Source organism: Antennarius striatus, chromosome 10, assembly GCF_040054535.1.
Source record: "Antennarius striatus isolate MH-2024 chromosome 10, ASM4005453v1, whole genome shotgun sequence".
NCBI classification, from domain to species: Eukaryota; Metazoa; Chordata; class Actinopteri; order Lophiiformes; family Antennariidae; genus Antennarius; species Antennarius striatus.
The window spans coordinates 24,720,001-24,733,320 of NC_090785.1; the positions used below are offsets into that span (position 1 = coordinate 24,720,001).

General features: G+C 44.7%; 1 protein-coding gene across 2 annotated transcripts; it reads right to left on the reverse strand.

Moving 5' to 3' along the window:
• Positions 1-334: 334 nt before the first annotated feature.
• On the reverse strand, positions 335-12,920 carry LOC137603089 (caspase-3-like). 2 transcript variants are annotated; one of them, XM_068326292.1, is made up of 8 exons: positions 12,858-12,920; positions 5,435-5,516; positions 4,945-5,093; positions 4,370-4,498; positions 2,254-2,429; positions 1,565-1,754; positions 1,079-1,199; positions 760-966 (listed from the first exon to the last, which is right to left on the reverse strand). In XM_068326292.1, exons 2-8 carry the CDS (start codon positions 5,506-5,508, stop codon positions 909-911), a joined length of 897 nt encoding a protein of 298 aa, XP_068182393.1. In that variant the 5' UTR covers positions 5,509-5,516; positions 12,858-12,920; the 3' UTR covers positions 760-908. The 2 variants fall into 2 exon arrangements, with proteins under 2 accessions (XP_068182394.1, XP_068182393.1); XM_068326293.1 differs by lacking the exon at positions 1,565-1,754 and having other exon boundaries at positions 335-966.
• Between the last annotated feature and the right edge of the window lie 400 nt (positions 12,921-13,320).

A 13,320-nucleotide genomic window follows, 5' to 3' on the forward strand; every position in this document is an offset into this window, starting at 1 on the left:
AGAACCCACACAGTTTACCTAAACGTTGAAATTATATGTAAATAATAAAATAAATGTTTGGTCGTTATATCTCAGATTCCCACCTTTTGCAGGTAATCCTGGAACACTAACCACGAGTAACGAGAGAATACTGTTCTACTCCTCACTCTCACTGCAGTAAAACCTGCAGACGTGTTTCTATGACATAAGCGATGAATCCTGCAGGTGAGTCTTGTGACCAGAAACCCGTGCAAGATCAAGATATAGTGGTGAGTTCTGGGTTCAGAATTTAAGTGGAGAAATGAATAAATTGTGAATATTTTTGTTGAATGGAAGTGCATGTTTTTGCAATATTATATCACAGAAAAATGTAGCATTGATTTGTTTTATTGTAGGTGTTTAAAGGGTACGTCTCAGGGACGCACGCTGTCTGATGATCGTGCGTTCCTGTCCAAAAATGTGCGTTGAAGACGCAAACCAGAACACTGCAACCCCAACAAACACATCTCTGGAGCGCGTCCCGACACCCTGGACCCTGATCAAGAAACTATTTTAAAAGGTGTCTGGCTTTCCTAAACAGAAGACTCCTCGACAGCCGAACACCAGCCTCCCTCATCCGTCCCCTTTTCCCAAACATGGAAACTTCTCCAGTCACACTAAAACTGGCATCGCCCCGTTTCCAGAGCAAACGCCACATCTCAGTGTCTGGAGAGCAAACGTCAGACGTCTCCTCACACGTCTGTCAGACAAGTCTCCTCTAGTCAGGGAAGTAGAAGTCTTTGGTTAACATGGAGACCATGCAGGGGATCTGCCTCTTGCCCCCAAAGCCAGGGAGGTTGGACAGAGACTCAAAGTGTAGAGCCACCTTGCGGTTGACTCGGGTCATGATCTGCATGAGTTCCAGCTTTCCTTTGTACTCTTCCAACATCTCACACACGGACTGCATGAACCAGGAACCGTTGGCCGTGTTTCTCCATGAGTAGTAGCCTGCAGGACGGTTACCCGTCATATATGAACCAGAACCAGAACATAACCCAGTTACTGCCGGGTCCTCGTGACATTTAATGGACATTCATCAGTTCGTCCTCGGAGGAGTTACCTGGAGCGGTGGAATAAGCATAGAGGAAGTCTGCCTCCACCGGAATCCTCTCTGAGGTCTGTTGGCTCACGCTGTCGGTCTGGATGCTGACGCCATCGTCCAGCGCCGTACCGCGGCACGCCTGGGGGGGACAGGAGAGCCGCTGCAGGAGTCCAGCCCATGTTCAGGACCTCCACAGTGAGGCACCACCATCCGTGTCCATCATGGACCGGGAGGAACGGAGACGTGGTCTACAGTGGTTAGCGTTAGCGTGTTTCTAGAGTGGTGTGTTATCATTACTGTATTAAGATCGGATCAGGAATCATCGGGACACATTTATTCCGTCTGATCCAGAGACTCACACCACGTGGGTATTAACCCCTCCTCTACCGCTGCCTGTGTGACCTCTGGACGAGGACACATTATCAATGAATCATGAAGTCAGTCATTGATGATTATAACTGATAATAATAATAATGATGGTGTTCAGTGGCTGCTGCTGCTGACCTCTGTGGGGTAGAACCCCAACAGGGGTAACAGAGGACCAGATCCGAGCCCAACACACACAGTTCAGTGGAGGAAGGTCCACACGTTTCACTGTGTGTCCACAGTGGACAACAGAGAGGGGATGTCCTGAGAGGACGTCCCCGGGCACCACAGACGGTGTGAAGGGGTCACGTCTCTGTGACAACAGCAACTGGAATGAAACTTGGGTTATTTACACCCTAGCAGGTGGTAAAAGCATAAAACGTTGTGGTTTGTTAATAGTTTACACATTCCTGGTTTTATTATTCACTGTACACAGTTCCTGACATGCTTCCATGTGCCTTAACGTCTTTGTTTTTCTGTCTTTACTTTTATATCACATATAAAGTTCCTGTCAGAGAATCTCTTCCAGGTAATAAAATAAATCTTTATCACTCAGGACAAAATGAGGATCTAAAGTTCTGAAACACTCAGCAGCGGCTCTACCCAGTGTCAGCCCACTGACGTCAAACACTGGAGTATTAATTAGATTTCTTCCATCACTTCTCTGTAAATCTTATTCTACTCAATCCGTTCACAGACAAACATAAATGTGTTCATCCAGAGGCGGGTTCTTCATTGTAGAACAGAACTCCTGATGCGCTGCTGGCCCCCTCTTCATCCTCAGGGTAGTGATGAACACTCAGATGAGAGCACGTGATGTCACTGACCTGTATGAAGAAGAGTTTCGGTTTGCCCAGCAGACTCATGCAGCGATCTCCTTTAAAGAATCTGGTCAGGTTCTCAAACTTCTCAGGACCATCGGTTCCGTAGACCAGGCCCTCGTCTCCATGGCTCAGCAGCACGCAGGCCAACGAGGCGCTGTCACGGTGGTCCTCCTGGGACACTAAACCAGCAGACACTGACATCAGCAGGGTCCAGCTCCAGCTCCAACAGAGTACTGGTATGTTCCTCACACACACCAGTAGGAACACAAACCTCTTCAGTCACACGCGTGTGTGGACAGACAAACCGTTTAACAGCTGCTGGAGTCCAGACAGTGAAAGTCCGTCCTGTCCTATCAGAACAGACTGAAGCTCCATCTCCACCATACATTACTAACAGGATCGGTCTGGACTGTCTGAGTGTTTTGGCCTTTAGTTTAGTCTGAATCAATGAAACGTGTTGACATCTTAGTCCCTCCTGGTTCCAGGGAATGGGTTACGGTTAGGGTTAGGGTTAGGGTTAGGGTTAGGGTTAGAGTTAGAGTTAGAGTTAGGGTTAAGGTTAGGGTTAGGGTTAGAGTTAGAGTTAGGGTTAGAGTTAGGGTTAGGGTTAGGGTTAGGGTTAGAGTTAGAGTTAGGGTTAGAGTTAAAGCCCTTTGAGACATTGCTTGTGAATCTGGGCTATATAAAAATAAATAAACTTGAAACTTGAAGTTAGGGTTAGGGTTAGGGTTAGGGTTAGAGTTAGAGTTAGGGTTAGGGTTAGGGTTAGAGTTAGGGTTAGGGTTAGGGTTAGGGTTAGAGTTAGGGTTAGGGTTAGAGTTAGAGTTAGAGTTAGGGTTAGAGTTAGGGTTAGGGTTAGAGTTAGGGTTAAGGTTAGGGTCAGGGTTAGAGTTAGGGTTAGGGTTAGAGTTAGGGTTAGGGTTAGAGTTAGGGTTAGGGTTAGATTTAGGGTTAGGGTTAGAGTTAGGGTTAGGGTTAGGGTTAGAGTTAGGGTTAGGGTTAAAGTTAGGGTTAGGGTTAGGGTTTGGGTTAGGGTTAGTTTAGCCACCAGCATTGTTCTGGCTCATTCTACTCTAACTTCCTGTCACATTTATCTGATTTATCCACCCTCAACAACACAGAAAGTTTCTGGCGATCGGGTTAGTTTAAGGAGTCATCCAGACACAGAACACGTTCTGATTGGCTGATTACTGTGAGCCAATGGGAGCTGGGCTTTAGCAGACAGAACTGATTCATGGGTTTAAGCTACATTTTAGAGCCATCTTTTAGATAGACAACATTCCATGTTGAATTAGTCACAGTGTAATTTCATTTCTAAATGCACGATGAGGACATCTCCACATAAAAACCATCAAATCGTTAACGATCCAGAGACATCCACTTATCAATAACTTGGGACATTTCTGCACGCAGGGGACAGAGATAAAACAAACACTGAATTAGTGTGACCTTCAACCCCCGGGCATTATTTTAAAAAACCAAACAAAAGCCACATAATTCCATCAATCATTTCACTAAATGGACTCAAAAGCACTTTAAAAGGGCGTCGTCCTTAAACACAACTCCAAGCTGCATCTACAGAAGTAAAATCTCCACCAGAGGAGATCCAGAAGCACCGGCGGCTTCTCTGGACCCGACCCGGCACAGACAGGTTGAAGCGCCGCCATCCAGGTGACCAACATTCCCATTTATTCCCCACTGCTGCGGGGCCTACCTGGAGCAACCTACCTGCAGTCCATCCCCCACCCCCTATTGGCTACAGAACCGCTGAAGTCGTGTAAAGAAAGAACGTGACAGAATTCAACTTTAAATGCTCAACAATAAAGTTTATCGGTTGACTATTGATCAACTCGTCCTTCTTCTGTATTCAATTCCATTTCTTTTAAAAATGATTGAATTCTGAATTTATCGATGGTTTTCAAAATGTCCCCACTTTTTTTTTTGCCATAGAAATTCCTTTTTCATGTTAACTGTTAAGTTTAGGGACGAGGCTCCTCTGGTCTATATAAACATAATAAAACCCTCACAATAATTGATTATTAGCTCTGGAACTGAATTAAAGTATTACTCTGAACAGCCACACTGATGACTCCGAATGAATGACAGTAGCTTGTTTTACCAGAGGACAGCAGCTGGTTCATCTGTGCTACAGTCTGATCGTTGGCAAATCTGATTTTATAACCCAGACTGGAGAACGTCCTCATGGCTCTGGCAGCATCCACGTCCGTCCCGCTGCGAGGACTCATTTCTAGAGGGACACAGAGGAGCACGTGAAGAAGACCTTCATGTCAGTGTGAACAGGACAGCAGGAAGCTCAGCGCTCTACAAGGGAAACAGGATTCATTCCGTAAAGAGAGACAGGTTCTGGTTCACACAGCTGACACGCGTCCGTGTGTTCTGTGGACATTTACATCAGACCCGACTACTGCTATCAGCACAACAGTGGGATGTCTACAGGAGTGACTTTATGGAGCATTTGTGTCATGAAATACCATCAGATGTGTGACATGCTACCCCCCACCCCGTAGGATGAGACAGAATAGACAGGTTTCCTCTAAACCGAGTCCCAGGAGACATCCCATCAACATCTGTGTAAATCTCACTGAAGGGACAGGTTCAGATCCTCCCAAATCACAAGAGCTGTGCGAGTTGGCCTTGGGGGAGGTGTGTGTGCGCTACTGAAGGTGTGTGTACCTGTGCTGCGGTGGAAGTTCTTATTGTTGATAATCACACAGGTTCCGATGCTGGGGTAGTCCATCTTGTAGCGGTAGGGGTCGAATTCTGCTTTTCTGCTGCCGCTGGTGTCCATGTCATCAGCAGTGTTTGTGTCCTCGTCCTTCTTCCTAAAGACACACGTTAACGCGCACACACGCACACACACACACACACACACACACACACACACACACACACACACACACACACACACACACACACTTTGAGACTGGAGGAGCTGTTTTGGTGTCATCACGTTCAGTAACGTGTTCTGACAGGTATGACGATTGCTCGCTGTCCTCTGAACTGCAGAGACTTGTTGAACCAGTTTGTGCCGTGTCTTTTAACAAATCACATGCTTTTGGAGCATCTCATGATGCATCGATGCAACCAATCAGACAGAAGTGTTCCAACTGATGAGGTAAACCTGTTGTGGTGATTAAATGAGTCCTGATTGGAGAATACTTACCTTGTAAAGATTTTCAGGGCATCCGCTGTGTCTCCACCATCCTGAACTTCATGATCATCACACTGCTCGGCCATCTCCAGATCTGAACACATGAAAAACACGCTGCGTTCCAGTTCCTCCATTCACACCAGTTTAATCCAAACCTGTCTCCACTCAGTCCAGCAGTTACTCTACAGCTTTGGGTTGGAGCAGTGATTGATCAGTGACTATTGATGAACACTAAATCTCCTGTGTGGTTTAGTGTCATCTTTAACTCGCTCAATTCAATAACAAAACAAATACATAACATACTGCACAGCGTACCGCAGTAGTCGCAGAGACAAAAACTTGGGTCTGGGAAGAGTTCGGGAGGAAGACTATCGGTCAGCCTCAAAGAAATTCTGGCAAACCATCCGGCGCCTCAGGAGGGGAAAGCGCTGCACAGCAAACACTGTTTAGAGGCGGAGAGCTGCTGAGTAGAGGTACCTCTACTTACGAAAGTCTCTTCATACGAAATTTTCAAGTTACGAAACGCCTCAAAAGGAAAATATTGCCTCTAGTTACGAAATAAATTTCAGGATACGAAAGGTAAAAATACAGTATGGGCTGATACTCGCAGCTCCCAAAGTTTCCTGAACGCAACATTCTTATACCTGCTCTGCCATTGGCTATTACCTAGTATCTTCCTGGCATCCCATTGGCTAAGAGGGACCTTTATGTGTAGCTAGATCGGTGTCTATGCAGCGTCCTTATCATTTGCACTCGACCCATGAGGTGTTCTGATAGTTTTACGTAAATATATTAACTTCTAGAGTATTCACTGTGGACCCCAAGAAAGTCACAGAGGTAGTGCTAATCGACTACCTCTTCTACTGGAGTCACAGACTACAGCTGTGCTGTTGTTAGCTGGCGTGCTAGCCGACTAGCTCTTCTCCTCGAGTTTACCGTCTACAGCTGTCTGTTTTCCTCTGGCTGGCTGGGGCTCGCCTTTAGCCTAAAGCCAGCTAGTTCCGGAGATACTACTACTTGTGTTGTCATGGCAACACTATGGACGCTGCTTGTGCTGTTCCTGATAGTCGGGGAGCTGCTGTGTACAAGCGGCCTGGAAACACGCTCTCCAAACATGGCAGTGCTAGGTGCCTATAGAAGAAAGGCACTGCTCACCCTTCGGTGTTAAGGTAACACACCGCCATGGTGTGCATCAGTACACCGTGAGAGAAAAGTACTGTGACCCTGATCTGGAACCGATTTGTCTCTCATTGAGACCTTTTTATCTTCCAAGAGAATTCGGAAATATTATTGTCTGTGTGGTTTATATTCCTCCTAGTGCTAATGCTGTCAGAGCAGCAACTAGGTTGTGTTCAAGCACAAATGCTATGCACACCTGGAGCGCCAGTCTTTCTGCTAGGAGACTGTAATCACTGTAGACTTGAACCAGTGTTACCAGGCTTCTTCCAATATGTTAAATGTGGCACGAGAAAAAGTAAGGTTCTAGACAAATGTTATGGCAACATCAAAGATGCCTACACAGCAAAAGCTCTTCCTCCTCTTGCAAACTCAGATCATGCTGCTGTTCAGCTCAAGCCCACGTATAAGACTGCTCTTAAATCCAGTAAGCCTGTTCAGAAAACTGTCCTGCAGTGGACGGAGGACAGTGTTGAGACTCTGAAAGGTTGTTTCCTAAGCACTGATTGGAGCATCTTCCATGACCAGGAACTGGATGAGGCAACTGAGACTGTGACGGACTACATTAAGTTTTGTGTGGACACTGTGGTTCCCAAAAAGACTGTCCTTCACTTTCCTACCAACAAGCCATATATCACCAAGGAGGTTAAAGACTGTTTAAACAGCAAGAAAGTGGCTTTTAAAAATTGGCACAGGGGTGGTGTGGCTGCGGCCCAAAAGGATCTAAATCAGCTACTGAGGCAGTAACCATCGTTCTGCTTTAGAGGATAGTGTCAGCTCTATGAACTCCAAAGGCTTGTGGGATTTCATGAAAAAAATAACTAACATGAATCCAAAGCTAAATCAAATTGTCACTCTTGATGAACTTGCTCGTGCTAATGAGTTCTTTAGAGATATGACACAGGTTCGGTTTCTCAGGTACCGGTTGAGCCCTTTGATTTTATTCCTAAATGTAATGCTTCACATCGCATCATTATTGATCCGCAACATGCCATGCAGCTGAAAATGTGCTCTGAAGAGCTCACGGCGGCCTGGTGCCCTATATTTCAGCAGTCGATTGATATGCACATTGTTCCTGATATCTGGAAAAAAATCTATTGTAATTCCTGTTCCTAAAGAGTCTTGTCCTTCAGAGAACAGGGATTATAGGCCGATTGCCTTAACTTGTAGTGTAATGAAATGCTTCGAGACGATAATTGTGAAGCATCTCATGTCTGATGTAGCTCCTTTTTTGGACCCACTACAATTCTCATATAGAGCTGGGCGAAGCACTGAGGATGCCACAGTCAACATCACTCATTTAATTAGCAAGCATTTGGAAGACCCAAAGGCCTACGCTCGGGTTCTCTTTGCTGACTTCAGCGCCGCCTTTGATACTGTTTGTCCTCAGCTACTGGTAAAGAAGCTATCAAACATGAATGTCAACCCTTACATAATCAGATGGTTCTACTTGCTTATTACAAACAGATCCTTACAGGTTGAGGTTAACTCTGTACTCTCAAGTCCCAGACTGTGTAGCACTGGTGTACCACAATGGGGAGTGAGCTCACCTTTCCTGTTTACTGTCTACCAGATATGGACAGAGTACTTGACCCAAGTACTTGAGTGAGAGTACAAATACTTCTGGTCAAAATTTACTCTGCTACAAGTAAGAGTAGCCCAGTAAATACATTACTTGAGTAAGAGTAAAAAAGTACTTGCTTTTAAATGTACTTAAGTATTCAAGAGTAAATGCTTTTAAATGTACTTAAAGTAAAAGTAAGAGTAAATTCTTTTTTTTTTTTACCTTTGGTGAGAATGGACCTGACTGAATTACTGTCATTTTACAGTTTTATATGTAGTACCTTCTATCTCTTGTTTCAGAGAAAACTCTTTGAAACCACCTGCACTGATGTTCTTGCCTGTAGAACCATCATGTTATACTGAACCAAGCCTTCCCCAACATCTATAACAATGGAAATAAAATTAAATGAATCATCAAAGAGGACAATTATGTCATTTTCACATTTTATTAAACAATTCCCTCCTTCTTACACACACAAGACCAAATGGAGCCATACAGGCCCAACCAACTGGTTTAACTGGGGACCAACTGGAACCCCTAAAGGACACCCTGGTGGACCACTGGTTGAGAACCACTGCTTTACAACAAACTAAATCTGCTTTCAACAACTCAATGTCCTGTCTGTGTGTCTGCCCCCCCCCCCCCAATCTGTGTGTCTCCCCCTGCCCCCCAGTCTCTGTGGCCCTGTGTCCACCAGTCTCTGTCAGTCTGTAGTTCTGTAAAATGAAGTGACCAGAGGTGTCTAGGTGTGACCCTTTGTCAGTTTTTCTTCGGTAAACACAATAAGTATTTGAAAATGTTCTTTTTCTTGTCTGAGTCTCCGTTGTCCTTTTTCACTTCTACAAACTCGAACATGTCTTTAAGATGAGGCCGTGGGTTTTCTTCTTCCGCCTCATAAAACTCTGGCTCATCATGTTCATCAGATTCAACGGAGGCTTCTTCTTCCATCGCCACAACGGTCTAGTTTTGAGCTGATTGGGTAGGGGATGACGTATTTTTCTGCTTTTACGTAAATCCCAGTTGAGAACGTGTACTCTGTGCGTGTGGCCAGTGAATTTTAGGGGGGAACAAAAAAACAACAACAGGCAAACTTAAAAGTAACAAGTATTCATGAGCCTTCTCAGAAATTAACTCGAGTAAGAGTAAAAATCTTTGCCTTGGAAATGTATTCGAGTAAGAGTAATAAGTATAAAAGAATTCTAGTATTTGAGTAAAGTAAAAATCCTCAGAATCCGTACTTAAGTACAGTCCTCAAGTAAATTTACTCCGTTACTGTCCACCCCTGCTGTCTACACTAATGGTTGCAGAAGTAGTCTCCCTAATAAACTACATTTTTACATTTTCTGGTGACACGGTTATACTGAGCCTTCTGAGGGGTGACGGAAGTCTGGTGGGCTATATGCAGGAGATTAACAACTTTAATACTGTATGTGGTAACAGTCACCTGATCTTGAACACCACTAAGACAAAATAAATGATCTTTGACCCAAGAAATGTATAACTTCATGATCCAGTGGTTTTTGGTCATACGCAGACTGAGCAGGTTGTTTGTTATAAGTACTTAGGGATCTACATGGACAAACAGCTAAAATGGCATGTTCAGGTGGACCATCTGTGTTCCAAATTGGCTCAAAGACTGCACTGTCTCCATAGACTGAGATTTTTTGGTGTAAGTTCAGGAGTTATGTCTACCTTCTATGACTCAGTTCTTGGGAGCATTATTAGATATGGCATGGCTGCCTGGTTTGGGACTCTCTCTGTTCAGCTCAAATCTAAAATATCTAAAATGGTGAAGATGGCAATGAAGGTGATTGGCAGGAAAGACTCTCCTTCTCTCCAGTCTATCTTTGAGAAGTCAGTGCTCAGTTTGGCGAATAGTGTTGTCTGATCCTTCTCACATTTTTTTCCCTGAATATGAGCTTTTACCTTCAGGTCGACGTTATAGAACTTGTCGTAGCAAAAACAACCGTTTTAAATGATCTTTTATTCCAACCTATATTGCGCTTTTAAATGACAAGAAAGTGGTTCGAAGCTCTAGTTAGTTGTTCTCATGAACTTTTGGTGCCTCGTATTGTTAGGGTGCTTAGCATTTTATTTTATTTATATTTACTTATGTTTCTATTAGACCTGTGGTCCTGTTAAATGTTATTGTGTTTACACACTTTATTTTGTTTTACTAATTTGCTTGGTTCTTGTATTTTTGGCACTGATTGAGGACAGTGATATCCTCTTGGTTGGGAAGTTTTGTCTCTTTTATGTATGTACAATGCTGCTATCTTTGTATTGTCTTGTATGTTTTAAAATGTTGATGCTGATTAAGTGCACCTTGCCCAAGACAAATTTCCCCATGTGGGACAATAAAGTATATCTTATCTTATAAAAGCAAGACAAAGGGATGCGTTTGGTTGATCTCGCCAAAGAATATGGCCGTAATGCATCTACAATCACCACATTATTAAAACAAAAGGAAGCCATAAAACTCTATAACTCCTTCAAAAGGCCTCGCTATAATTTCGAAGAGGAGGTCAGCAGTGAATGATGAAATGGAGAGGTTGTTTCTCGTGTGTATAAAGGAGAAAGAGATGGCTGGTGACACAATGTCCAAGGCCATAATTTGCGAAAAGGCAACTGTCATTTTTAATGACCTTGTGAAGGAGGATTCAGTCAAGGGAAAGTCGGCGAAGAACACCGGGAGTTTAAGGCATGGCGTGGGTGATTGGAGAAGTTCAGAAGGAGGACTGGAATTCACTCTGTTGTTCATGGTGGGGCAAGAGGGCATGAACCAAAGAGGGCAAAAAACAATGAGGACAGCAGTTAAAAGGTAAATGACCATCATTTTTATTCTTTGTCCTACTGGGAGGTGACCTCGAGGAAGACCTAGGACACGCTGGAGGGACTTTGTCTCTGGGCTGACCTAGGAACGCCTCGGGCTCCCCCCAGAGGAGCTGGAGGAGGTGTCTGGGGAGAGGCAAGTATGGGCATCCCTGCTGAGACTATTACCCCCGCGACCCAGCCCTGGATAAGCGGTTGAAAATGGATGGAAACATAACATTCAGGTGGACTACACCCACCTACAGGAAGTGACACCACTTTACTAAACGTGCTGGAATGGTGAGAAGTCACCAGCATTTCAACTTCAACAAAACTGAAAGTCATGACAGAAATGTATGGACAGCAGCTCGAAATCAGATGAAATTCTGTCTAAAGAAACTAAACTACAAGTGGGTCATGGGAAGTTGAGTCTTTGAGGTAAGCTGGTCTTCAAGACTGGCTTCTCTGCACTGGCTTCCTGTGAAAGCTAAGATAGATTTTAAAATACTCCTCCTCACTTACAAAGCCCTTCGTGGCCAGGCACCGACCTACCTGAAGGAACTTTTAGTTCCTTATAATCCATCTAGAGCATTACGCTCTCAACATACTGGCCTACTGGTGGTTCCTAGAATTTATAAAAGTAGGACGGGGGCTAGAGCCTTTTGCTATCAAGCCCCTCTATTGTGGAACCACCTCCCTACCTCAGTTCAGGAGGCAGACACCCTCTCACTATTTAAGACTAGACTTAAAACTTTTCTTTTTCATAAATTTTACAATTAATGACAACTTAGGTTACTACCTTTATTTTCATACAGACCTACACTGCTGGAGACTCAACATCCAGACTCACTGAGTTCCTCTCTCCTCCCCCTTCTCTCCAACCATCTGTTACTCCTCCTCCTCTCTGACCTCACTCTCCAAGTCTCCAATCACACCCTAGTAACTAAATTTCTTCCCTGGAGTCTCTGTGCTCTATGTTCTCACAGGTTTTTCTCAGGTTCACCCCTCATCCGCCCATCTGCTATGGACCTGCTCTTCCCATCCCACCAGTACCACCCCTAACCTAATTATCGGCTTGGGTCCGGCTTCCTTTTTCCTCCGCGCCACCATACTGTTCCACCCCTCATCCACCCATCCGCTGTGGACCATCTGCTGTGGACCTGCACCTCCCATCCACCAGTATCACCCCTCACCAAACCATCGACTGGGGTCCTGCTGCCTCTCTTCCTTGGTGTCATCTTACTTTTCCACCCCTCATCCTCCCAGCCGCCGTGGACCTTCCTCTGTGGACCTGCACCTCCGAGCCCACCAGTATCACCCCCATCTCTCCATGTGCTGTGGACCTTCTCCTCCAAGCCCACCAGTACCACCCCTCAACTATCCATCGGCTGGGGTCCTGCTTCCTTTCTCCCTCCTTCCTCCATACAGTCATCCACACAGCTGTAATTGTGCCTTGACTTTATCAACCTTAACCATATTGATACTGTCTCTCTCTGGCCTGTCTCACTCTCTCTCTGTCTCTCTCTCTCTGACCCTGTTCTTATCTTCCTTTGATTTCTTTTCCACCCAACCGGTCGATGCGGATGGCCGCCCAAAAGAGTCTGGGTCCTGCCCGGAGTTTCTTCCTCATCGAGGGAGTTTTTCCCCGCCACTGTCGCTTATGCTTGCTCTGGAGGGTTCAGTTGGGTTTCTCTGTCTGTTAAAGCGCTTTGAAATGTCTGCTGTCATGATTAAGCGCTATATAAATAAAACTTGATTGAAAACTCACGAACTAGCGTTAGCGTGTCATAGACATAATAACTCTGGTATAACTCTGACAAACAATAACTCTCACATAAACAATAATAATTCTGACACAAACTATAATAACTGACATAAACGTACCTGTTCCTTAAAACTGTGTCACAGACGGCGGCTAGGAATTAGTCCTTAAAACTACCACTAACATGAGGAAGTGTCAAAGTCCTGACAGCCTCAGCCAATCAGCAGCGCTGCTGCCTGTGTGGGCGGGAGGAACACCAGTCAGGCACACCTTAACCTGGATGACATCACGGGGTGCGTCACACCCAGCCTTCAGCGAGATGAAACACGTAAAAGTACTTTCATTTCTACCGCCTCCATCTTTCTGCTTAACGATCCATCCATATAGAGCAGAGACGTTTATTAAGTGGATATTTCTTTCATTCAACAAATATAACCTTTCAACCAGTGGACTTTACATTCTTTGGTTTATGAGGTGCTCAGATTTTCTGCCCTGAACCCAAAATATCAAAAATAGCGTTATTTGGAACATATTTATAATCCTGTAACTGTAATATTTTAATTACATATGCTGTGAATAAGACTG

Excerpts from the sequence above, each read along its gene's own strand:
- LOC137603089 (XM_068326292.1), bottom strand. The coding sequence starts at position 5,508 with ATGGCCGAGCAGTGTGATGATCATGAAGTTCAGGATGGTGGAGACACA. Across the intron at positions 2,430-4,369 it reads GAACCAGCTGCTGTCCTCTG|TGTCCCAGGAGGACCACCGT; the intron begins GTAAAACAAGCT and ends CTGCTGGTTTAG. Across the intron at positions 967-1,078 it reads TGCTTATTCCACCGCTCCAG|GCTACTACTCATGGAGAAAC; the intron begins GTAACTCCTCCG and ends ACCGTCCTGCAG.